Below are 24,828 nucleotides of genomic sequence, written 5' to 3' on the forward strand. Positions count from 1 at the left end.
GGTCTCCAGTAGAGGATGGGCACACCTGGGCCTCGGTTCAAGCCCTGGAACCCTCAGCCTGGAACCTCCGTCCTCTCACCGTGGGCTCTGAGCAGAGCTGACTGAGCTTTGCCTTGGAGGGAGCCGCCATCTTGACTATACCGTCAACCGAGCCACCTGCCCCGGGCTCACGGGAAGGCAGCTCTACCCCCCGCAGGCTCTCGCCTGCAACATCTTTGAAAAAGTGGTCAGGAACCAAATGTCCTCTACTCAGGAGGTGCGTGGAGACGTGCGCTACCCAGGGAAGACTGCTGCGAGGAGATTGCTTTAGGGAAGCGAGAAATACATTTCGAGTGCAATGGGCAAGGAAATTGGAGCTTTAGGCGCCACATCCAACCTCAGGCATTCTACGTGGCAGTTCTGGCCACGCATGGGTCGATGCCGACCATGCCAAGGTGACCAGGGGAAGGGCGGAGCAAGGCCTGTTACGTGGCATCAGCAGCCGGGGAAGAGAGCCCTTCAGCCTGTCCTCAGCCATCTGGGTCCAGACAGGGGGTGTATGTAGGTGGACGCAGATGAAGAGCTGGGGCAGGGAGAAGAGCGTGCAGAGTGGGGTCAAGTTCTGTCACTGGCATGTGGCAGCGGTCGGAGGTGGTGGCCGGTGTCCTGACAGCCCAGTCTCAGGATAGCTCAGGTGGCGCCTTGTTCCCGGGCCTGGCAGTCTGGCAGGTGGTCGGGTCCCTGTCCACGCCTCCCTGGCTTTTAAGATGGCTGCAACGTGCCTGCACCAGGTACTGTGGCTCAGGGTCCCGGGACTTCTGTTCTGTTGATCACAGCATGTATTTATTAAATAATTACTACTAAAGCAGTGACGTGGTGACTCACATGCTCTCCGTCAGTGGGTAATCAACAGGCACCACTACCCCTCCCCCTTTTTTGTCTGAGAAGTTAAGAACCAAGGAACGTTGTCCGCAAAGTGCAAACCCTTTCGGGTACAGAAATGATGACAACGGCTGTTTTTAGCAAAAAGGACATTTCCTTCCCTTTTTGTTGAAGGAGAATGGCTCCAGGCAAACGTTCACCAATCCACAGGATGATGGCTTCTGAAGAAGAAATCTAACAAAATGAAATGCATCATTTTGTTTTTGTTTTTTTTTTTTTTGGTTTCTGTTTCAGCTCTTGGCAACTCTTTGCTAAATATTTGTGTCAAATGCTCAAAATTCTTTATTATTTCCTCCAGAGGAAGGAAGAGGAAATGGTAGGTTGGGTAGTGGTAGCAACTTGACCCCAATTGAGTTAAATTTATCAGGAGGATGGAAGTGGTTGAGTTAAAAGATCTTGGCACGCGACAAGCACTCGGGGAGTCACCATTCTGGTTAGAGGCCTCTCTTCCTTTTCTTCTCTCATTCCCTTTCTTTCGGCAATTGTTTTACAACTCAGTTTTATCCCCAGCCCTAATTTTTTTTCTGGTCCTGGAGCTTGAATGCTAGGCCTGGGCGCTGTCCCCGAGCTTCTTTTTGCTCAAGGCTAGCACTCTACCACTTGAGCCACGGCACACTTCCAGCTTTTTCTGTGTACGTGGTGCTGAGGAATCGAACCCAGGGCTTCATGCATGTCAGGCAAGCACTCCACCACTAAGCCACATTCCCAGCCTTACTTTCAGCTTCTACTTTTTTTTTTTTTTTGCCAGTCCTGGGGGTTGAAATCAGGACCTGAGCACTATCTCTGGCTTCTTTATGCGCAAGGCTAGCACTCTACTATTTGAGCCACAGCACCACTTCTAACTTTTTGCAAGCTAATTGGAGACTAAAGTATCATGAACTTTTCCAGACAACTCTTAACCATGATCCTCTGACCACAGCCTTCTGAGTAGCTAGAATGACAGGTGCAAGCCTCCGGCACCTGGCTGGAAACACTGGTTTTAGTAGATGATGGTGTTTTCTGTTTCTCCCTCTTTGATCATTCCATCCTCAGCCTTCTCTTCAAATCCCCGTCTAGACTGGGACACAGTTGTCCCCAAGGACCCATGCAAGGAAATTCCCTTTTTTTTTTTAACAAGGTTGGAGAAAGAGAAAACAGAGAGCAATGACACCTGCCTCCCCGATGCCAGGAGCACCCCCTGGCTCAAGCAGGGTAAAACACGCAGGCCTCCTAGCACAGCCACCAGCTTTCAACCCAAGATAGTTGCCAGTGATGGTGTTGATGAGTCACACTGCTTTAGCTGGGCACCGTCGGAGGCACAAAGTAGCCAAGAGACCAATGAATCTAAAAGGGGAAAGGAGAGTGAGACAGAAGTCCAGCTGTCTTCCTCCGCCAGAACAGCTGACACAGGGCATCGTTGAACTTTCTCCAGTGGTCATCTCTCAGAGGGAGGGCGGGGGTCATGCTAAGGACACAGCTTTATACAGCCAGAAGCGCTGCTAGATTTTATTAAAAGACTCAGAGTTCTGGAAAGAGTTGTCCTGTGCCATTGTTCTGTAGTGCGCTCACACTTTGGGGGTGTGCAAAACTGGTTTTGTCACCTCTCCTTAAGTGAGTCTGTTTGTTGTTGCTGCTGCTGCTGTTGTTTTTCCAGTTCACTGAGGAAATGTACCTCGAGTATGCCAATGCTTCTTCTAGGTACTGGGGTACAAATGGTGAGGGCAGAAAGTTCCTACACCTGTGGGGATTCGTTCTGGTGAGTGTGACCAACTTATTGATGAACCAACGAATTCCCACTGATTGCCGTCATAGTCACTCCACATCTACAGACCTGGAACTTTTTACATCCACCTGTTTTCTTAATGGGCAACTGTTCTCAAGTAGGGAATCATTTCCATCTTTTTTCGTTTTATTTTTTTGGGTGCTGGTACCCGGGCTTGAAATCAGGGCCTCACCTGCTGGGTTGGCTCTTTTCCCTCAAGGCAGGTGCTCTTTCATTTGAGCCGTACCTTCAGTTCCCGGTTCCTGCGGGTTAACTGGGGATAAGAGTCTCACGGATTCTTCCGTCTGGGTTGGCTTTGAACCACAATCTTCTGATGCTCAGTCTCCCGAGGAGCTAGGATGACAGCCTAAGGCCCCCGAGGGACCAGGACGCGCGCCAGCGGCCCACGGCCGGGGCCCCGCCCAGCTCCCCGGCAGCGCTCCCCCTGGCAGCCGCTGCTAGGCAACGGCCTCGCCTCGCTCCCCGCCTCTTCCGGTTGCGGCTGCGCGGTGGGCGCCTGCGTCATCATACGGGGCCGGAAGTGGCTTTATCTTCCGCCTGCGAGCGATCCCGGAAGCGGCGAAGTGGAGCTGTGGTTGCTGCCTCGTCTGGGGTCTCGCCATGGGCTGCGACGGCGGCACCATCCCCAAGAGACACGAGCTGGTGAAGGGGCCGAAGAAGGTCGAGAAGGTCGGTGGCGCGGGCGCGGGGACGGCGCAGGAGGCGCGGAGCGCGGGGCGGGGCCTGCGAGGCCGGGGCCGGGCCGTCCGCCCGCTTCCCCCCCACCCACCCCCCCGGGAGGGTTCTCAATTCCCAGTTGACTCACCGACATATCGTGGACGACGTGGACCCTCACAGCCCAGGGTGCCCCCCGCCGGGCCCGTGTCCCGACCTGGAGCCGGAGGCCCCGACGGAGAAAGGGGCAGAGTCAGAATTTGAGCTTGGCTGGCCTTCTCCACTCCCTTCGCCAGTTCATGGAGTTTTGTTGTTTTGTTTCGGCCTCGGCTCACTTTTATTGCTTCCTGATGGGGCTAGAAAGGGGTAGCTTAGTGAAAAGCTGGGCAAGAACCACCATGTCAAAACGGGGTAGAGAAGAGGAAAGGATGGTTGGTAATAACAGGCAGGATGGTTTTATTAACCCATCTTGCACAACAAATACTACTCCGCAAGTGCTTTCTGTGTGCGCTGCTCTAGGCCCCGAGAATACCGAAGAGAACGCGAGCCTAGTCGAGCTTGCATCTCAGATCCATAAGACATGTCCAACTAGATGCGTGTGCTGGTTTTTACCCCTGGTTTCTGGACCACAACCCATAAGTCTCTTCGGGATTTTCTGGGTGAGAAACGTGTCCCCTGTTCTAATGAAGTGACACTTAGTGGCCTTGTGGTTGAGAGATGGTCACCAGAATCTTGGCATTTTTAGTACCCTCCCCACAATACTTAGGGAGTCTGTTCTACTTGCCCTTTCTAGATTTGGTGTTACAATGTTAGCATTTGTAGCTTTCACAGTTTGGGTTTTTGTTGGTTTTTCTTTTTGCCTGGCCTGGGGCTTGTACTTAGGGCCTGGGCACTCTTTGAGCCTCTTGGTGTGCAAGGCTAACACTACCACTTGAATCACAGTGCCACTTCCTGCTTTTTTTTTCTGAGTAGTTTATTGAAGATAAGAGTCTCATGACTTTTCTGCCCAGGCTGGCTTCAAATGCAATCCTCAGATCTCAGCCTCCTGAGTAGATAGGATTACAGGCATGAGCCAATGGCACCCAGCTGCTTGTACAGTTTTATTTATTTATTTATTTTTTGGCCAGTCCTAGGCCGTGAACTCAGGGCCTGAGCACTGTCCCTGGCTTCTTTTTTGCTCAAGGCTAGCGCTCTGCCACTTGAGCCACAGCGCCTCTTCTGGCCATTTTCTGTGTATGTGGTGCCGAGGAATCGAACCCAGGGCCTCATGTATACGAGGCAAGCACTCTTGCCACTAGGCCATATTCCCAGCTCCTTGTACAGTTTTAATAAATGGTAATCTCTTTGTATGTTTTCATTTATTTGACATAGCATTAATTACCTGAGATGTTTAAGTTCCCTTCACCTGTCACTGTCTTGGTTTTTGTTCTTGTTTGCTGTACTACGGATGGAACCCAGGGCCTTGTGCATGCCACACAAGGATTGTATCACTGAGTTACAACCTCAACTCTTCTTAAAGTATTTTTTTTGAGCCACGTGTCGCTCACACCTGTAATCTTAGCTACTCAGGAGGCTGAGATCTGAGGATTTCAATTCAAAGCCAGCTTGGGCAGTATAGTCCCTAAGACTCATATCTCTAATTAACCACCAAGACATGGAAGTGTAGGTGTGGCTTAAGTGGTAAAGCACTAGCTTGGAGCAAGAAAGCTACAGGAAAGTTCCCAGACCCTGAATTCATGCCCTGGTACTGACATCATCATCATCATAAAGGGTTTTTATTTTTTGTTTTATTGCCAGTCCTGGGGCTTAAACTCAGGACCTGTGCACTGTCCCTGTCCTTTTTTTTTTTTTTTTGCTCAAGGCTAGTACTCTACCGCTCAAGTCAAAGCGCCACTTCTGGCTTTTTCTGAGGAATTGAACCCAGAGCTTCACATATACGAGGCAAGCACTCTACCACTAGGCCATATTCCCAGCCCATAAAGGGTTTTGCTTTTTTTTTTAAAGCAGGGCTTGGGTAAATTGCCAAGCCTAGCCTCAAGCTTGTAATCCTGCCATTTTTGTGTCCTGAATGCTAGGATCATAGGCCCAGCTTGATTTAAAAATAAAAGTAATGATTTAAATATCAGTATAGTATTAAACTTTTATAGAGAGAGCTGTGGACCATAGAGTTTTCAATTGTGAAATTAAATTGGAAGATTTTATTTTTGTTTTCTTTTATTAGGTTGATAAAGATGCGGAGTTAGTGGCCCAGTGGAACTATTGCACTCTGAGTCAAGAGATCCTAAGACGACCAATAGTTGCCTGTGAACTTGGCAGGTATGGCTGCTTCACTTAATCAAGATGAGCTTATACATTAATCTTGAAGGGAAATTTTAATGTGTACATGGAGTTCTTGATTCATCAAATATGAATTATCCTAAGCAAGTCTGTGAGGCACAAGTTTTCATTCTCAATCTCTGGACATAACTACACTCAATCAATTTGCTTTATTCAATCCATGGTTCAAAACCTCAAAGACCATATTCTAACTCTGCTAAATTAGAAATACAAAGCATAAAGGAGCCATGTGAGGTTCAGTAGAGAATGGTAGGTGGTATGGAAAGATTATGTCTTGTTTAACAGGGGAGCTGATTCTAGCTAGCTGTTTATTTTTTCTTTTTCTTTCTTGGTAGTACTGGAGTTTGCACTCAGCTCTACCATCTTGAGCCACATCCCCAGCCTTAGCCAGTTTAAAGTCCAGTAAGATGGACCTAGATGTTCTGAATCTTGTGTTTTTATTTTTTGAAGAAAAGTTGAAAATGTGTACTTCTTTTAACATTAACTTTCTCAGGTTTTAAAATCCCTTTTCAGGTTACCTTTTTCTTTCTTTCTTTCTTTCTTTCTTTCTTTCTTTCTTTCTTTCTTTTTTTTTTTTTTTGGCCAGACCTGAGGCTTGAACTCAGGTCCTGGGTGCTGTCCCTGAGCTTCTTTCTGCTCAAGGCTGCACTCTCCCACTTGAGCCACAGTGCCACTTACAGCTTTTTCTGTGGTGCTGAGGAATCAAACCCAGGGCTTCATGCATTCTGGGCAAACACTCTACCACTAAACCACATTCCTGTCCCTCCTTTTTCATTCTTTATCCACCATTTGACCCTATTTAAACCAATTCTTTGTATGCTTTGGTAAGGGTTGAAAGAAGGTCAAAGGTACTTACTACAAAGCAAGACATTTCTTCTTTATAAGATATAAATAATTTTTGGTTAGTGAACATTGCTCATCTCATACTTGTCTGATCCTTACTTTTGCAGACTTTATAACAAAGATGCAGTCATTGAGTTTCTGTTGGACAAATCTGCCGAAAAGGCTCTTGGGAAGGCAACATCTCACATTAAGAGCATTAAGGTAAGACCTGTTTCTGCAGTATTCCAAGAGTCTCCAAGATTGGATTTATTTCATAAAATTATGTACATTAAAGACTGAATTCAGAATTTGGGATTCTAGTCCTGTCCAGCCACTCATAGAGCTGTGATGTGAGAGGTTATGGGAATCTCAAGCCAGGAATTCCCACATAGGTCCTTTTTTTTTTTTGTCCAGTCCTGGGCCTTGGACTCAGGGCCTGAGCACTGTCCCCGGCTTCTTTTTGCTCAAGGCCAGCACTCTGCCACTTGAGCCACAGGGCCACCTCTGGCCGTTTTCTGTATATGTGGTGCTGGGGAATTGAACCCAGGGCCTCATGTGTACGAGGCAAGCACTCTTGCCACTAGGCCATATCCCCAGCCCCCCACATAGGTACTTTCTAAATGGTGAACCCTTTATGATTTCATGGAAGCTGCACAATTTCTTAATGTGCATAATCAAGGTTCTGCTTGAAGCCTTGGGGATATAGCTTGGTAGCCCATCACTTATCCTGTTTAAAGCATGAAACTGGGTTGGATCCCCAACACCATTAAAAAGAAAGAATCAGCTGCTTTAGTTTTTGATTAAATCTGGGAGGTGCTTTCATAGAATTAGAGAATTTTGTAGGTACCTTGTCCTGATTAGAGGTTCTATTTGTCTGCCAATTTTCTTTTATAAAATTATAAATTGGGGGAGCTGGGAATATGGCCTAGTGGCAAGAGCGCTTGCCTCCTATACATGAAGCCCTGGGTTCAATTCCTCAGCACCACATATATAGAAGACAACCAGAAGGGGTGCTGTGGCTCAAGTGTCAGAGTGCTAGCCTTGAGCAAAAAGAAGCCAGGGACAGTGCTCAGTCCCTGAGTCCAAGGCCCAGGACTGGCAACACACACACACACACACACACGCACACGCACACGCACACACACACACACACGGAAATGTATTGAGAGAACAGAATCTTTCAAATCTGGTTAATAAAGGGGGAGGGGAAGGCCCGAAAGTTGCTGATCAAGTTGGGCATCAGCAGGCTGCTGAGCCCTGGTCTTGGTGGTAATGGCTCTCCAGAAGTCAGTCACAAGGCTGCTTAGTGAGATCTTTAAACCAGAGCTGGGTCCCTGACTCCCCACGGGCTTTAGGACCTTTCCTTTGCCTTTTTCATTAACACGCTAGGCTTTTTGCTTGGATTCTGGGGCTGATTACAAGATATGCTTATTTGACTACCAGTCTAAAATGTAGCCAGTTGATGGTGTGTAGGAATTGCCAGGCTGATGTTCATTCCTGAAAAACCCTTGGTAGCATGAATTATTTTACCTCAGAAACTTAACTAGCTTTCAAATTCATTTAATTCCATGCTTAAAACACACAATGGTCGGTGTGGCCAGACCCATAATGCAAACACACCTGCACACTCCTACCCCTCCAGGAAACGGGAGCAGTGAAGAGAAAGCTGCAGAATGTGGGTGATCTGTCTAATATGTCAGCCCGTGGGGCGCTGACTGGGCTGATCTGCCGGGGTCCCCTCCCCTTACTGTGTGGCATGGGTGTCCTCCCGAGGCTGGCTGTGGAATGGACCAGGACAGCCTTTCCCAGAAGAGCACCCTGCTTCAGTCAAGGGTGCACAGAGCCGGCCCCTCTGCTGGAACCTCCAAAGAGGCTCTCGGAGGAAGGATTGCGGGGCTCATGCTTGTCCTTACAGCCCCTGCGCTCTCTTAGCAGAACACTTGAGGAGGCCCTGGTTGCTTTGCCTGTCTCTCACCCAGGAAGAGGCTGTGAAATAGGAAATGCAGCTTTCCTGTAAGGAAAGCTGTATTCTTAGTGTGGAAATCCCAACAGTGGGCAGGGATGCCTCAACACTAGCATCAAGCCGCTGCACACAACACCTTGTGAAGCAGCATTCTTGGAGACCTGTGCATCCGTGCCATAAAATGTGACAGCACTTCCCACTAAAGGTCTGCCTTCGGCTGTGGCCCCACCCATTTTACTTTAGCCACTTGAGCGAGTGAACTAAGTACAGCTGTTAGCCCTGAGCTGCTTCTGTCCCTTCAATAACGAACCTTTATAAAAAAGGAATTGCCAATTTATATGGACTCTAATGTAGGATGGTTCAGCTTAGGAGTTTTACTTTCTGATAGTGTATAAGTGTTGCATTCAGTAGGAATCATATGTTGAGTTTGGGGGTGTGGATCTTTCCCCAGACAGGGGAAGTGGGCGGCGGGGTGGGGTTGGGGGGGGCTGGCAGCTCTGAGATTGCCCTAGTGAGCAGCTAGTGCCCCCTGGTGCCCTCCAGTGCCCTCTGGTATCCCGTGCTGAGCTGTGCCTTTCTTAGTGTCACTGTCATCACCCATGCTTGTGTGTCCTCCTCACAGAACGTGACAGAGCTAAAGCTTTCTGATAACCCTGCCTGGGAGGGAGAGAAAGGAAACACGAAAGGGGACAAGCATGATGACCTCCAGCGAGCCCGGTTCATCTGCCCCGTGGTGGGCCTGGAGATGAACGGCCGACACAGGTCAGTGTGGCTGCAGCCCCAGTGACGTGGGAGCCCATCTGCCTGGGTTTCTTCGTGGCATCCTGGGGCTCGGCCTGGCTTTCGATAATAAGGATAGGAACACATAGAAAGAACTTGCCATGCAATAAAATACATTGGGTCTTTGTCTAAAGAAAAAGAACCTAATGGTAAGCATCCACAAAACGTTCGTTGGATGGGATCACCCAACACTTATGTAGTGAATTTACTGAAGTGTTTATTGAGTTGTCCTTAGGGCAGTCTGCATGTGGTGAAAATCTCCATTGTGGGCTTCCTGGGGGCTGAGTAAAGTCAAATGTGAACACGCTTTCTGCTGCCCATCCTCCCTCCAGTGGGCAACCCCGTGTCCACATTCAGCAGGCCGACCTGTACTAAACACTGTTCTTGTAGACAATCATAGATCCCTTGTTCGTATTGCCTTGCTTGATTCTTCATGTGTTTTTCGGGCCTTGGACACCAGTTAGCCTTGTTCTTTTCAGTGGCTCTGTGGGATTCATGGTTGCTGGGCCCATTCCCCATCAGTGAGCATGTGACATGTTGGTGATTTCCTGCTTTCCTTGGTAAAAAACAGTGTTGGGCTGCATAGCCTGACGAGCTCACACCTGTGCATTTGTGCACTTGGAGGCCCGTTTCTATAGAACAGTTTTTAAAGTGGTTCTTGACTTGTTATTGCCAGATTCCGCTCCTAAATGCCGTGCCCTGTGGTACCTGCCCGCCCACAGAAGTGCCTGTGTCCACAGAGCCATAGAGACCTTCAGTCTCCTCAGTTACCACCTGCTAGGCGAAATAAGCCATGGTTTTCAAATGAATTTAGGACATTTTAAGCTAACAAATTTTTTAGAGTCTGTCTTTTCTGAACGCCGTGTTAATGCCCTGCTATCATATTGTTCAACTTTTTTGTGTGTGTGCCAGGCTTGGGGCTTGAACTCAGGGCTTGGCCCTGGCCCTGAGCATTTGTGCTTAAGGCTAGCATACTACCACTGGAGCCACAGCTCCACTTCTAGATTTTTGGGTGGTTAAGTGGAGATGAGTCTCATGAACTTGTCCTGCCTTGGCAGGCCTCGAAACACAATCCTCAAATCTCAGCCTCATGAGCATTTCCTATCATGTTGTTTATACTTGCTTCTGAAGCCGTTTTCAGAGGGCTAGATGCTCAGTTGGTAGAGCACCAGCGTGAGCTGACAAGCTGAGGGAGTGAACCTAGACCCTGAATTCAAGCCTTGGTACTGGAAGAAAAAAAATCCCTTCGAATACTCACAAAATAAGCTGTAAACCTTACATAATGTCTTCACTTGATTTTGTTTGTAGTTTCAATGCCTGTTTTCTAAAAGTTTTTAATAATGAGTTAATCTACTTAATAATTTACTTTTGTGGTGCTGGGGTTCCAGCGCTAGTGTGTGCTAGTTGCACACCCTAAGCAGATGCCTATCCTGAGCTAGACCCCAGCCCCCCGATTTTTTTTAGCTGCTGAAGTGAGGCTCTCCTGTTTGTAGCCTTGTGGTGTCAGTGATGTGGACACTCATCCTCATTGGACGTCTCCCTCCAGGTTCTGTTTCCTTCGGGGCTGCGGCTGTGTGTTCTCTGAACGTGCCTTGAAAGAGATAAAGGCGGAAGTCTGTCACACGGTGAGTTCCTGTCATCCTCCGTTTTTCCCTTCTTGGTAGCTGAGGGAGGGAATCAGATGGCCTGGGGTCCCTCCATCTTTCAGCTCTCCTTATGGTCCCTCTGGGGCACCTCTGGAAACACTGGCTGCTGAAGGAGAGTCAGCCCAGCCCCCTGTGCTCCGCCCACGGCAGGGCTGCTCCCAGTGGGCGGCGTTCCTTCCGCACTGGCCTGGCGCCATGCCAGCCTAAGGCCCCAGAGCTCCTGCTTGCTCCGAATCCTCCCGCCGTCCTTCCACGTCCCCCGACTGCCTCTCCCTCACCCTGATGGAGCAAGCGGGAAAGCGTGCACCGCGGGTGGGGGCGGGAGAGCTCCGCAGCAGCTGGGGAAGAAGGCATCGCGCAGGAGGGAACTCCACAGCGGCCGGGCCTGCCAGCAAGGAGGGAACTCTGCACACGCCCGTGCTCAGGTGCCTGTGCGTTATCACACATCACCTGTACAGAGGAGTTGAGGTTAGACACAGCGGGGTGCCTGTGCAAAAAGAAGTACAGGCGGGTGGGAAATGAGCTGACATTTCGTTCGGAAGCCAAGTGAGCCACGTCAGCACGTCCCGCACCACACACCACCTGGGGCCTAGGCTCGGGCGCTTGCTCCGTTCAGCCCGCTCAGTACACCCCTTCCGAGTTGGGGTAGGCCTCACAGACTTCTCGCTTTTCAGTTTCTAGAATAATCAGAGTGGGCCCCCAGGCTTGGGACCCTCGCTGAGGAGGGCGATCAGAGCGCAGACCCGATCCCCACCCCTGCAGGCTGCGCAGTTGCCCCTGGTGGTGTAGCAGCCCCTCACGTAGCCGGCGGAGGCAGGTACGGATAGCCGGCAGACTGCGGAGCTGTAAAGGAGCTGACCTTATTCGAGGACGCAGAGACTGGGTGCAGAGCCAGGCTATTGAGCCCTCCTGCATTGAGGCAAGATTGGCTGTAACTTGGGTACCTCAGAGAGAATTTTTGGGTTTTTTTTTTGTTCTGGTCCTGGGCTTGAACTCAGGGCCTAGGCATTGTCTTTGAGCTTTTGTAAAAAGCTCAAGGCTAGTCCTCTGCCACGCGAACCCACAAGCCTGAGCCACTAGCACCCGGCTAAAAGAATGTTTTTAATAATGTGTTGCAGAAGACCAGGTAGCTCTTGCTTTTCACGCCTATGATATGTGTAAATATTGCTGCTGCATAACTGGTTGCATGCTGTGTCCATTTGCCATAGCTACTGTGAGCCATTGCCGTGCTCTGGTGGGCAGAAATTGAGTGTCTCTTGTGCTGGTTCCTGTGGTTTGGGAAGTTCTCTCCGTGTCTCCCCTGACTTGAGGGAAGGAGAGCATCTTTCTGAAGAGATTTCTGTGAGCAGACCTAGAGTTCTGTCCATTGGCTGGGACTCAGTCCTGTGGGCACAGAGCCTGCCTGCCGGGAGGCTTGGGAGATGTAATCTAACTGGTACCCAGGTGCTGAGGAGAAAGCAGTGCATTGGGAATACATGAAGGAAGGAAGGCAAAGCCGGTGCCAAAATCTCTTTGGGCTGTGTCTGACATTTAGAGCAATCACTTCAGTGGAGCAAAGGCTCTGCATTTTTTCTCCTTTCAGCCTCTGTTTTTTTTGTTGTTGTTGAGCTTAAACTCAGAGCCTGGCATTTCCTTGAGCTCTTTTAGCTCAAGGCTAGCTCTCTACCACTTTGAGCCACAGCTCCACTTTCAATTTTCTGGTGTTTAATTGGAGGTAAGAGCCCCATACTTTCCTGCTGGGCTGTCTTTGAACCACAGTCCTTAGATCTCAGCCTCCTGAGTTGCTAGGATTATGGGCATGAGCCACCAGTGCCCTGCCAAGATGTGCCTTTTCAGTTCACTAGCAGAGACCCAGAGCTTGGAGACAGCTTTGATTCTATGACACAGAGTGTGCATCCCCGATCAGTAAACAGGATCCAAAGAGAGGGCAGTTGCTAGGCTTTCTTGTTTTTACTATAAACAAATCGCTAGCTAGAAATACTAATTGTATTCCCCACTGTATTTTCACCTCTTCAAACAAGAAGAAACACATTGGAATCATTTCAGGTTGCAAAATAAATGATGTGCTTGCTACCCAGAGCTCATCACAACCTGCAACAATGGCAGGTTTATTTGTTTGGGGCGGGGAGGGAATCAGAGGGAAAAGGGTGGAAAAGTGCAGCATTGGGTGGAGATGGGAGGGAGGAAATGGGAGATAACAAGGGAACAGATGACACCGTACAAAAGGAAACGTAGACTTAAACATTTGAAACAGCAAGTGTAAGGCTTTGCGGGAGGGTTCTGTTTCCAGAGACTAGAGGCATCACCTTGGCGACAGAGTTCAGACAGTTTTATGTGGGATTTTATTATTTTCTTATATACTCTACGAGAACAAACAATCTGATTGAGAATGGAGTGGCTTTCCAGCAGATGTGAATGGGGCTGAAGCTTGCATCTGGCGTGGTACTGCCTGGGTCCCAGCGGCCCGCCTGCCCTCCTGGCGTGGCACTGCCCGGGTCCCAGCAGCCTGCCCTTCCTTCACCTCCTGATACTCCTGGATCCCAGATCTCGTGCTGCGCTTGACCTTGCCACTCTTGCTGGGTTTTGTGCAGTTTCTGACGTGATGTGTTTTGGGCGTAGCTTCTGTTACGGGGCCTGTACTTCCAGGGTGGACTCTATGGCCAGGCTGCCCTGCCGCCTGTTCCAGGTCCCGGCCTCATCCTCCTGCCCTGTGCCAGGCCCCGTCATCTCCCGTGGGAAGTGCCAGTGTTTCTGGGGGACAGCTGTCCCAGTGTGGGCTGCACTTGCCGTAGTGAGCCTCGGGATGGAGCTGCTGGCCACCGGGCCTCGTGTTTCACACAGTCAGCTAATACTCTAAACCGGAGCGAGTCTAGATGGACTCCTCCGTCTCACTCACCTCCTTTGCGCGTCCATAGTGCCCCGTGGCCGCCTGCCGAGCACTAGCAGGCGACGCAGCAGAGGCACACTTCGGGCAGCTTTGGAGCACTTTCCATCTTGCTCAGAGATCGCCACCAGAGTACAGCTCTGTTGCTCTCACTAACAAGCCCAGTGTAGCCAGCATATTTCCACTAGGGTGGGAGCTCCTTCCTCATTGATACTCCCCACAAGTACCCCGGCCCCCAGAGCAACTCCAGCTGGAACGCGATTGAAGCAGGGAGCGTTTTACTCAAGCATTTTGACTTTACTCAAGCATCTAGGTTTGGTCCCTTCCTCTTACAATTTTTCTCCCAAAGCTAGGAAGGTGGCCTGTAATCAGTAGTGATGTCTTGTCAAAATAGGCTCCATCTGAGGACTAATTGGTACCAGGAATCATTGTCCCAGTGTTCTTTAGTTCTAAGCTTCCTTGTTTTGATCAGGAAAGAATCATATCCACAAGAACACGGATGCCTTTAGCGGCGCAGCTTCATGTTGAAGTGACTCTCTGGTTGGAAATGCCAGTGTGGTTGTGTAGGGACCTCCGCCTGTGCCAGGACCCGAAGCCGGTGCCGCCTCTCCAGGCACGTGACCACGAGGGGCTCGGAGGATGGCGCGAATTTGCTGGCAAACAGAGAAGGCGATTGGATGAGCCAGGCCAGGTCTCCCGGTCCATACACACAGGTGTCTTGGACATAGTGGCCTGCAGAAAAAGAACACAGACTCTCAGCTGCCTTTGTTCCCCCCAGCTATTACTCAAGAGAAGGGCCACGTGCCCCTCTGATGTCACTAGAAGGCTCTGGCTTCGCAGCTCGGTTAAGAAGCATTTCACTGAGGCTGGGAATGTGGCCTAGTGGCAAGAGTGCTTGCCTCGTATACATGAAGCCCTGAGTTCCATTCCCCAGCACCACATATATAGAAAATGGCCAGAAGTGGCACTGTGGCTCAAGTGGCAGAGTGCTAGCCTTGAGCAAAAAGAAGCCAGGGACAGTGCTCAGGCCCTGAGTCCAAGGCCCAGGACTGGCCAAAAAAAAAAAAAAAAAAGCATTTCACTGGCGTTTTGACAGGGTACTACTTTGTGCTAGTGATTTCTAAAGTGTTCCCTCCAGGTGAACCCCATGGCAGGTTTACTGTCATGGGCGTCCGGAGACGAGCTGACACTTACCTGCTTGGTAAAGCGGAAGTTCTAACTCCTCCCTTCTCAGCCTTTTCCTCAGTCACGGGCAGTTCATCTAGGTGCTAGTTTTAATGAGTCAACCCTTCTATCTTTTATTGTTTTTTCTCAGAGTGAGGGTTGATGAAGGTGTAAATAGTTACAATGAGAATTTGAATCCAGTGAGATTCCTTTGACCGACTCCAAAGCACTTTGGTGCCTCCCACCACACACTTGGCCTGCCCCACGGGCCCAGCTGGTGGCAGACCCGCTCCTCTGCTCAGCTCCTCCTTCACTGTCGCCGCGGCCCCGCCATCAGTGGTCCCCCCTCACTCTCACGGCCTCCCTGAAGGAAACACTTCAAGGAGAAGGTAATGCTGCAGGCAGGAAGGCCTAATGCTTGCAGTACTGAAACAGACCCAGAGGAAGCTCACTCCTCCAGCGGCCTGTCCATGAACAGAGCCAGAGCTGGCACCTGGCCAGGGCGGAGGGGTGGCGGCCGCTGGCACCGGCCTAACTGTACGTTCCTCACACAGAGCGCGTAGAGGCCCCGCCACCTGTTACATCAGGAAAGGGGAGGTGGGCAGCGTGGAAGCCCAGGGATGAGTGGAAAGTGAGCCCCTGCACCGTGGCTCTGACTGTGACTAGGTGGATTTAGATGGGAGGGGAACACGGGGAGCTGCTGGGGAGTAGGAAGAGGACCCCTGTCACTGGTTATAGTGCCACAGCCATCACTGCGGGAAGCGGGCTAGGAGTCGTAATACGGGGAGCATGCCCCAGTCCCTCATGTCCTCATTGACACACCAGAGCTCATGCCCCCGTCAGTCTCATGTCCTACTCGACACACCAGAGCTCATGATCCTGTCAGTCAGTCTCATCCTATTGGACACACCAGAGCCTGGGGCTCATTTTCTCCAGTGCTTGAGTTGGAATTGTAGGAACAGGTAGAAAGAACCAGAGCATCTGTTATTTAAAAACTCCAGCTGGGCATGGTGGTACACACCTGTAATCCTGTGCTCGGGAACCTGAGTCAGGGAGATAAAGGGTTCCAGGTCTGCCTGGGCTACATAACAAGACCCTGTCTCCTCACCGCCAGAGCAACACCTTCATGAGTTAAACCCTTGTTTTAGTCACTTACTAAACTCATATTTAATAATTCCTACACTTTTCTGTATGGGTCTTACATCAAGTAAAGGGTTGTTTTCAAAATTGGCACCCCTGCTAACTGCTCATCACAGATTCAATATGATTGTATAGATTTTGTGAAATACGTTAACGTTGGGTGTTTTGTTTTTACCTTTACATCCATCGTGAACCTTTCCTTCCTCTGCTCTCCGCTTGACGGCTCGAAGGTTCCCTTCCCAGCCAGCGTCTGGTGTGGACCCGGGGGCGTCTGCGGGACACAAAGCCAGCCTGCACCAGGAGTCCAGTCCTGGTTCCGTTTCCTGAGTAAAGGCCACCGCAGAAGGGCGGGGTGCTCCACTGGCCCCTCTGGGGCCGGAGCTGAGCGGCAGGGCCCCGTCTCCTCCCGGCACCTAGAGAGCCTTCTCCACCGTTCTCCGTCCCTTATAGTTTACTGGGGTTTGCAAAGTGCCCTTCAGAGTCAGGCCAGGGTCCTTTGGGTTGTTCCATGTGTAACAGCCCTCGGAGGCGAACTGGAAAAAGGACTTGCACTGGGTAGGGGGGTTATGGAAAGGTCCTGCTGGGGAGTGCTAGACATTCACGCTTGTCCCCACACTCCCTGGAGGAACCCGTTAGCCTTTCCAAGGAGGACATACCTAAGTTCACCGAGAGGAGCAGACACGGCATTTCCCTCTGCTCCCGAGAGCCTCGTGAAGAGCCAGGGCCTTTGCACAAACCCGTCGCTGGTGTAGGCATGTCCCGTTTTTATAGGACCCTCATGGCCATGCCTGGCATTCGTGGCTGCCCGGTGGTATTTACCACGTGAATGAAGATAGGAAGAATTTCCAAGGACCTATGACCAGGACTTTGAAAGGCTCTCTCTGAGGAGAAGCAAAATGCCAGTACTTCGGTAGAGGAGACTAAAGCAGCCGGGGGCTGGGGACATGGCTGTCCTAAAGCCACAGCCCCACCTGCCTCCCCAGAGGAAGGTCTAAAAAGACAGAGAACACCAAGAGCCTTCGAAAAACAGCTGAGTAGAAAAAATAATAATAATAAAACCTCCAAATAGAGTAACTCCCTCCCCTAAGATGGCTCTGCTAAAATTTCAAAAAGTTGACATTTTTATAAAACACTTTCCCTACGAGTGTGTGAATTTCTACTCAGTCTACACGGATTGATTCAGGGCCAAATATTCATCTGCCTACATTTCAACATCTATAATTTGCTATTGAATTGGGGTGATAGTCTTTCATTATACATGAAAGATTTAGCCAACAATTGGTTAGCTATGTGTTTTGCTCACATAGTTTTTGGACTCATAGCAAGCTTTACATCTATTTTACCGTGAATACAAGGAGGCAGTTGGAGAGGTAATACTGAACTGGGACCCTTGGTAGAAAGGAATGAAGGAAATTGGGGAAGAAGGCACCTTGAAAAGAATAATGCTAGGAAGCCCTGTGTCAGAGGAAAACAAATTATATTTGCATCAATAGCATGAAATAATTTTGTTAATGTCTCTAGGCCCAAAGATGTGGGACCCGGCATGGACAAAGCACAGAAGGAATCTTATTTTGGCTACAGCTGTACCACACTTTGATTATAGAATATGTTCCTAGAAACTTAATGCTACAGAAGTCAAACATCCACAATTTTTATGATAATCTAAGGCATAAAGATTAAAGCCAGATTAAACAGACAAGAAAGAATAAACCCCCCACTTGACTGCAGTGGCTTATACTTGTGATCCTGTAACTCAGGAGGCCAAGTTCTGAGGACTGAGGTTCAAAGCCACCCTGGGCAGACAAGTCGGGTAGTTACCATTCTAGCTACCCAAGGAGGCTGAAATCCGAGGATCCTAGTTCAAATCCAACCTGTGAAGATTCTTATCTCCAATTAGACAGCCAAGGCCAGAAGTATAGCTGTGGCTTTAAGTAGTAGAGTGCCGAGCTTGAGGACCTAAGTTCAAGCCCCAGTACTGGCCCAAGAACAGGCAGGGAGGGGAGGGAGTGGGAAGGCGGGGCGGATCGAAGCCCTGCTCGTGGCCTGTGGGCGGCCGGTCTCCTCACCTTTGAGTCGGTTGAGGGTCCCCCAGTAGTGCTGCGCCGGGCTGAGAGTGGCCCGGGCCCACTGCAGCACGTCCTTGGCGCGGCCGTCCGTCAGCACGAACTCCACAAACCTCCTCGTGAGCAAGTAGTAGGCACTGCCCACGTACACGGTCACGTTGTGGGGTGGCTCCCGCCCGAATCCTTCCGTGGGAGACGCGTGGCCACCTCCCGGGCTGGGCTCCGGAGGGCCTGGACCCGGCCGGGCCCGGGCCTGCCCTGTGGACGCCACTCCGGGAGTGATGTTTTTGTCATTCCACTTGCTCCTGAGATAGTGGATGATTTCTCTGTTGGTTTTGATGGGGAAATCCTGGCCACAAAGGTTAATGACATATTTCCACCGCCGTTTGGATTGGACCAGATCTTTCATACAGTCGATATCCGCCTGCAGTCTCCCACGGTCAGTGTGAGCCGCCTCTTGTGTCCGTGGTGAGATGAAGATGTTTCCAAAGCAGGCGGCCAGGGCCCGCACCGCCCTGGTGTACTCCCGTGGGGCCGTTCCGTCCACGTGGATACAGTAAAGGTTTTGTGGCGCGTAGATAGCCCTGAGGAGCTGCACAAACATGGCCAGCTCCTCGCGGAGGGTTACGATGTAAGCCAGGGAGAAGTTCCCCTCCTCGGCGGAGAGGGGGGTGGTTATGAAGCGCAGCCCCCGGGACATCCGGGAGCAGTTTCCCGCGTCGTGTACATACCCAAGGATGTCGGGTGCGGGCTGGTTTGTGCAGAACGTGGCGATCTGGGGGGCCGCTTTTTTCCCTTCAAAGAGAGCTGAGCACAGTTCGTCTGGGTAGAAGCCGCATTCCAGGGCGGCCGGGTAGGGGGGCTCCGCCTGGGCGGCCTCGGGAGGCGAGCTCCTCAGATACAGGAAGACGCAGACACAGGCGGCCGCGCCCACGAGGAGGCCCCGCTTGGTGGCTCGAAGCTGGCCCATGCCTGGCACTCCGCGTGCATCCTCACCACCATCGTTTGGGCGCTTCCCGCCGCGCCTCCTAGACCACCAGCTGGGCTACCAGGGGGGAGGCTGCCATTCCGGGTCCCCGCAGAGAGCGGGCGCTTCCCAGAGCTGCGGCTGCGGCTGCGGCTGGCGCGGGTGGGCAGCTTGGCAGGCGCCGGCTGCTGCCGGGCTCTTCCTTCTGCTCGATGGAGTTGCCTGGCAGGCTGGGCTGCCTCTGCCTCCCCGGAGACTCGGGCTCCGGTTGCTCCTCCCTCGGGGATAGGAGAACGGCTGCTTTTGCGTCTGAGTGTTTGTGCAGAGCTGGGTAAACAAAGCTCTGCGCCAGGGCACCCCGGCCCCGGGGACGGCACACGGCCGCCCTCGGCTCGTGGCTGAGATGGCGGAGCTCACGGGGGCACATTCTGCGTTTGAGTCGCATGTGTGCTCCTAAGGAGAGACGGGACGCGCTGGCTGTTCGGGCTGCCCGGAGAGCCCGAGCCACGCTGCCCTCTGGCTCACGCATGCGTGTGTGGTGTGTGCGTGCGCGTGCGTGTATCACACGCACGGCCCTGGTGGGGCCTCGGGGGACCCACCTTCCTGCCCTCCTCAGACTTTGTGAGCGGATTCAGGGGTGGAAGCCCCATGCACTGTGATAGGAGCAGTCACTGAGCGTCCTGTGGGCAGGGCCCTGGGCCACCACGAGGTGGAGGGGGGCACCCAGGAGGAGCACTGCGGGGCGCCATGTGCTCCCGAGGGCGGCCACGCCCCCCCAGGCCTCTGCAGGGGGCGGACGGGCTCACAGCAGAACAGCTGTGCCACGCGGGCGCTCGGGGTCAGACACGCAGCAGCTGCCCTGTACGGATGTCTTCAGTAAGGAGAAGCTGGGCAGCCGCGTTCCAGCTGCTCTGAATGTGAGTGTGGGCGCATGCGTGCCCCTAAGTGTCCCTCGGGACATTTCCCAGCTCTTGATAAAAGGCCCTTGATAGAAGAATTGCCACCTAGAGGCAGGCACGGTGGTGCACATCCATAATCCCCACACTCGGGAGGGGGGGAGTGGAAGGGGGGGGCATTTGAGGCAGGCCGGGGCTAAATAGGGAAGGAGACCCAGGCAGGCCTGTGCTACACTGAAACTGTGTCAAGAAATAAAAACAGGGCTGGGGATATGGCCTAGTGGCAAGAGTGCCTGCCTCGGATACACGAGGCCCTAGGTTCGATTCCCCAGCACCACATATACAGAAAACGGCCAGAAGCGGCGCCGTGGCTCAAGTGGCAGAGTGCTAGCCTTGAGCGGGAAGAAGCCAGGGACAGTGCTCAGGCCCTGAGTCCAAGGCCCAGGACTGGCCAAAAAAAAAGAAATAAAAACAGATAGGGGCTGGAAATGTGGCCTAGTGGCTAGAGTGCTCGCCTCGCATGCATGAAGCTCCGGGTTCGATTCCCCAGCACCACATATATAGAGAAAGTGGGAAGTGGCTCAAGTGGCAGAGTGCTAGCCTTGAGCAAAAGGAAGCCAGGGACAGTGCTCAGGCCCTGAGTCCAAGGCCCAGGACTGGCAAAAACAAACAAAAAAGAAATAGATAAATTACCATCTGGAGTTCATGCTATGGATTTGCGAGTTTACTTTTCCTTTTTAAGGAATTGTCAGAAACCTAAGGTGTGTCCCCTTTTTAGGTATGTGTTGTGATTTCTCTTTCCTCCATTTAGTGGCGTCTAAGGTACAGGTGACAAAAAGCAGCACACATTGAAACTCCTCGAGAGTCCAGGCAGCACTAGCCGAGAAAGCCTCCTAACTGGACGGTGTTGGGGGGCCGCGCCCTGGCTCCGAGGCGGCCCTCCGCCATGGGCAGGGGCAGAGCTGGCCGAGCCGCAGCGCACACCCAGCGGCTCCGGGGACACGCAGACGCCCCTGCGCACGCGCGCTCTGCGTGACCACTGCCTTCTCCCCCTCCAGTGCGGGGCCGCCTTCCAGGAGGACGACGTCATCGTGCTCAACGGCACCAAGCGGGACGTGGAGGAGCTGAAGGCCAGGATGGAGGAGCGGCGGCTGCGCGCCAAGCTGGAGAAGGTGAGGGCACCCCGGCTGCCGGCGGCTCCCCGGGGCGGGGGCCTCAGAGCCCGAGCAGATGCGGCCCGGCGTGGATCTGCCGGCGCCTGGTTGTGTCAGGCACGCCCAGCCCGACCACAAGGGACGGGGTAGACCTCGCGGTGGGGGGCCGGGAGGGGGGTCGGGGGATCTTGGTGCTGGGACTTGGAAGTGCTGCCCGACAGCACCCCACGAGGCCGGTGCCGGCGCCCCGCTCGCCAGCGAGCACCTGCCTGGCAGGAGGAGGCCCCGAGCTCAGCCCTGGTGCTGGCAGGCAGCACGTTCAGAACGGTGAGTCGGCACAGGCGTGAGCCGTCGAGTGCGGCCACTTGGTGGGCTGCACCCAGGCTGCGAGTTCAAGCACCGGCGCACACGGAGGGGGCAGTTGAACATTGGAGGAATCCACTGGAGGGTTTGTGGAGCGCCGACTCATCTACCTGAGCATGTTCTCCCTGCCCCGGGCTTCCTGTCACGCCCTGTCCGGCTACCCGCCCCGGCTCGGGCCTTGGCAGCAGGGACATGGCGAGGGGTGTCCTTGGCCCTGGTTCAGAAGCGGGGCCCCTCAGTGGGAGGCGGGAACTGAGAAGGAGCCCCGCGGTGTTCAATAGGTGGAGATGGTCTGAAATAGAACGGCTCTGCGGCCTTGGTGCCACCTTGTGGACACTTGCAAAAACCGCATTTTAAAGTCAACCAAAGGAGCGTCCTCCTGTTTCTGCAGGTGGCAGACGCGGCCCTGTGATTTTAAAATGGCTCATTTCTTTCCATTCTTGCTGACCAGTAACTAAGGTATCACAATTCTAGTGCCTAAGACTAACGAAAGCCGAGCGCTGGTGGCCCATACCCGTAATCCTAGCTACTGAGGGAGCCGAGATCTCAGGGTCACGGTTCAAGGCCAGCTCAGACAGGAAAGTACATGAGACTCATCTCCAGTTACCCCCCAGAATACCAGACGTGGGCTCCATATGGTAGAATGCTAGCCTTGAGCAAAACCAGATCAGGAACAGCGCCTAGGCCCTGAGTTTAAGCCCCATGACTATAAAAGGAAAAAGGATCAAAGCGTAATCCGGAGCTTTGAGCTAGCTGAAACCATTCTCTAGTGCAAGCCTCAAGCGTGTAGCTCAGTGAACGGCTAGCCGAGCAGCCTCATGACGGCGTTGAGACAGATGACAGTCCTCTAGCCGATGCTGTGCTGCACGGGGCCAGTGCGTCCACGTGCCTCTGACGGCCCCTCGGTGGGCGGCAGCCACTGGTGGCCAGAGGCTGCTGAGTGTCCTCCTGTCCCGGCGGGGGATGCTGTGCGCTCAGGGACTCGGTCAGAATGGACCGGGGCCAGCACCAGGGTGGCTGTGCCAACCCCCCACCGCGAACAGCTCAGCACCCACAGCCAGTCTGACATCCCCAACGCTTCTTTCCTCTTGCAGAAAACCAAGAAGCCCAAGGGTGCCGAGTGTGTTTCGAAGGCAGGAGCGGCGGAAGGTGAGCGCTAGGAGAACTAGAAGAGCAGCCCGCGGCCTGCGGCCCGCGGCCCATGCAGCTTCCTGCTTTGCTGGGTTTGTGTGTCTTTTCCAGAATGCCCGGGACCGTCCAAGGTAAAGCCCGGCAGGACGGAGGAGAGCGGCCCTGACCCCAAGGAGAAGCCGGCCTCGGCTCCCAGAAATGCAGGTGAGCCCCGTGAAGGAGCTCGGGAATGGAAGGCCTGAGGCCACGCGGGGCTGGGGGGGGGGGGGGGGAAGCAGCTTCTCCTGGGCGCTGTCCCCAGGTGGTGACCCTGCGTGGCCACTGGGACCCTGCTAGAGGACCAGAGCCGAGGCCACCACCGGCTCAGACACGTCCAGATGCTGTGACGGCTCGGACAGCGGCCGCCTTCCTGGGCTCCCCCAGCTGGCTCCCCGGGGCCACACACGGCCCTCTCTGCCCCCTGCCCCCTGCCCCGTGGTGCCAGCACTGATCCTGACGTTTGCCGTCCTTGCCTCAAGCAATCCCAGAGCAGTGGGCTCGGGAGCTGATGCCGCGCGTGTACATTGTGTCCCATGCAGCGCATGCCTGTGGTGCCCCGCAGCGCGTCGGTCGGGGTGGGAGCCGCGCCTGGGCCCCGCCGTCCGGCTGGCGGGGCGTCTGCGGCTGGCGGGGCGTCTGCGGCTGGCGGGGCGTCTGCGGCTCGGGAGGGGTGCGCCTGCCTGGGCCGCACGGTGAGGGCAGGGCGCGGCCTGACCTTCAGCGGTGGAACTTGTGACGTTTCCTTGTAGCTGCGAATGGCAGTGCTGCTTCTGGAAAAGTCGGGAAGGCGGCAGCCGGAGCCCCGAAAAGATCCATCGCCGACAGCGAGGAGTCGGAAGCCTACAAGTCGCTCTTCACGACGCACAGCTCCGCCAAGCGCTCCAAGGAGGAGTCGGCGCACTGGGTCACCCACACGTCCTACTGCTTCTGAGCAGCCGCCCGCGCCCCCTCCCCACCCCACACACCCCCTCCCCCCCCCCCCTCCCCGCGAGGTATAAAGCCGTCCTGCCCCCGACAGCCCGTGTGCTCCCTCGCGAGCTCGGCCTCGCTGCGTGCGCCGTGCCGGCCCCTTCCACACCGCAGTCGTGACAGTGAAGGCCCGGGGGGCCCCCCGCGCGGACCGCCCCGCCAGAGCCCCCCGTCCCCAGGGGGACCCGGGCTTGGCACCTGCGGGCATGGCGTCCCCCCGCCTGACACACGGTGCCATCTGGGAAGAGCAGAGACGACGGGGCGGGCGCCTTGTGGTGTGGTGCCCGATAAAGTGGGGCTCCCGACCTCCCGTGTCCTCCCCCCCCCAGGAGTGGGCGCCGCCTCGTCCCTCCCTCCGCGTGGGGTGGGGGACACTGCACCTAGACCGTGTGTGCGCACGGGGTGCCGGGGAGGGGGCTCTGTTCTCGGTGCGGCTTCCTGACTGCTGGGGTCCCGGGTGCCGCTCGTCCCCTGGGCGCCGGCCTGGGCTCGGTGGCGTGGGCTGCCGGCTGGCCACGTGTCCAGTGGCGGCCCGTGTCCAGAGCCTCGTCCACCGCACAGCCCCGGCCTCCGAGCGCGCGTGGGCCAGGCCTTGCTCGCGACCGGGGGGGGGGAGGGAGGGAGGGAGGGCGGGCGGGCAGGGCCTTGCCCGCGGCGGGGCTGTCCCAGGAGGGTGGGCGGGCAGGGCCGTGCTTCAGCGGCCCGGCTCCCGGGTTGGCGGCGGCGCCTTGCAGGCCGAGCGGCCCCCGTCACGCCCGCGCCGGCCCTGGCAGCCCACCCGCTCCGCGCGGGCAGCGGAGGTGAAAGGGCAGCAGCCGCCCTGGCCCCGGCCTCCTGCAGAGCGGGGCGCTTGGCCAGCTTCCTCCTGCCCCCCAGCCCAGGCGGGTGGGGTCGGGGCGTGGGCTCACAGAGTGCACAGCCCTGCCCGGCGGAGGGGGGCAGGGCCAGCGGGGCGGCGGGGTCACCTTCCCCCCTACGTAATCGCTTGTCCTCAAAGCTGCTGCCCTCCCCCCCACCCCACCCCGCTTGAGACACGGATGACCTCAACCAGGACAAGAGGCCTCCAGAGAGGCGCCCCGGGCCGCAGACACCCCAGCACCCCGAGGGCCGGCCACCGGGATGTGACCTCCGGCCCCCTGACAGAGCCCAGGCCCCTGCCTCCGAATCCTCGGG

The 24,828-nt window shown here is 54.2% G+C and overlaps 2 protein-coding genes across 2 annotated transcripts; one reads left to right on the forward strand and one right to left on the reverse strand.

The window, feature by feature from the left end:
• Nucleotides 1-3,221: 3,221 nt before the first annotated feature.
• Nucleotides 3,222-23,652, forward strand: Rtf2 (replication termination factor 2). The gene is made up of 9 exons (XM_048349651.1): nt 3,222-3,352; nt 5,559-5,653; nt 6,625-6,718; nt 9,082-9,221; nt 10,786-10,864; nt 21,058-21,171; nt 22,611-22,665; nt 22,759-22,851; nt 23,436-23,652. Exons 1-9 carry the CDS (start codon nt 3,284-3,286, stop codon nt 23,615-23,617), a joined length of 921 nt encoding a protein of 306 aa, XP_048205608.1. The 5' UTR covers nt 3,222-3,283; the 3' UTR covers nt 23,618-23,652.
• LOC125353910 (beta-1,3-galactosyl-O-glycosyl-glycoprotein beta-1,6-N-acetylglucosaminyltransferase 7-like) lies at nt 14,275-19,462 on the reverse strand. The gene is made up of 3 exons (XM_048349652.1): nt 18,140-19,462; nt 16,249-16,344; nt 14,275-14,501 (listed from the first exon to the last, which is right to left on the reverse strand). The coding sequence occupies exons 1-3, from the start codon at nt 19,104-19,106 to the stop codon at nt 14,275-14,277; spliced, it is 1,290 nt and encodes a 429-aa protein (XP_048205609.1). The 5' UTR covers nt 19,107-19,462.
• Nucleotides 23,653-24,828: the final 1,176 nt, after the last annotated feature.

The sequence above is a fragment of the Perognathus longimembris genome, chromosome 6 (genome assembly GCF_023159225.1).
Source record: "Perognathus longimembris pacificus isolate PPM17 chromosome 6, ASM2315922v1, whole genome shotgun sequence".
In the NCBI taxonomy this organism is placed as follows: Eukaryota; Metazoa; Chordata; class Mammalia; order Rodentia; family Heteromyidae; genus Perognathus; species Perognathus longimembris.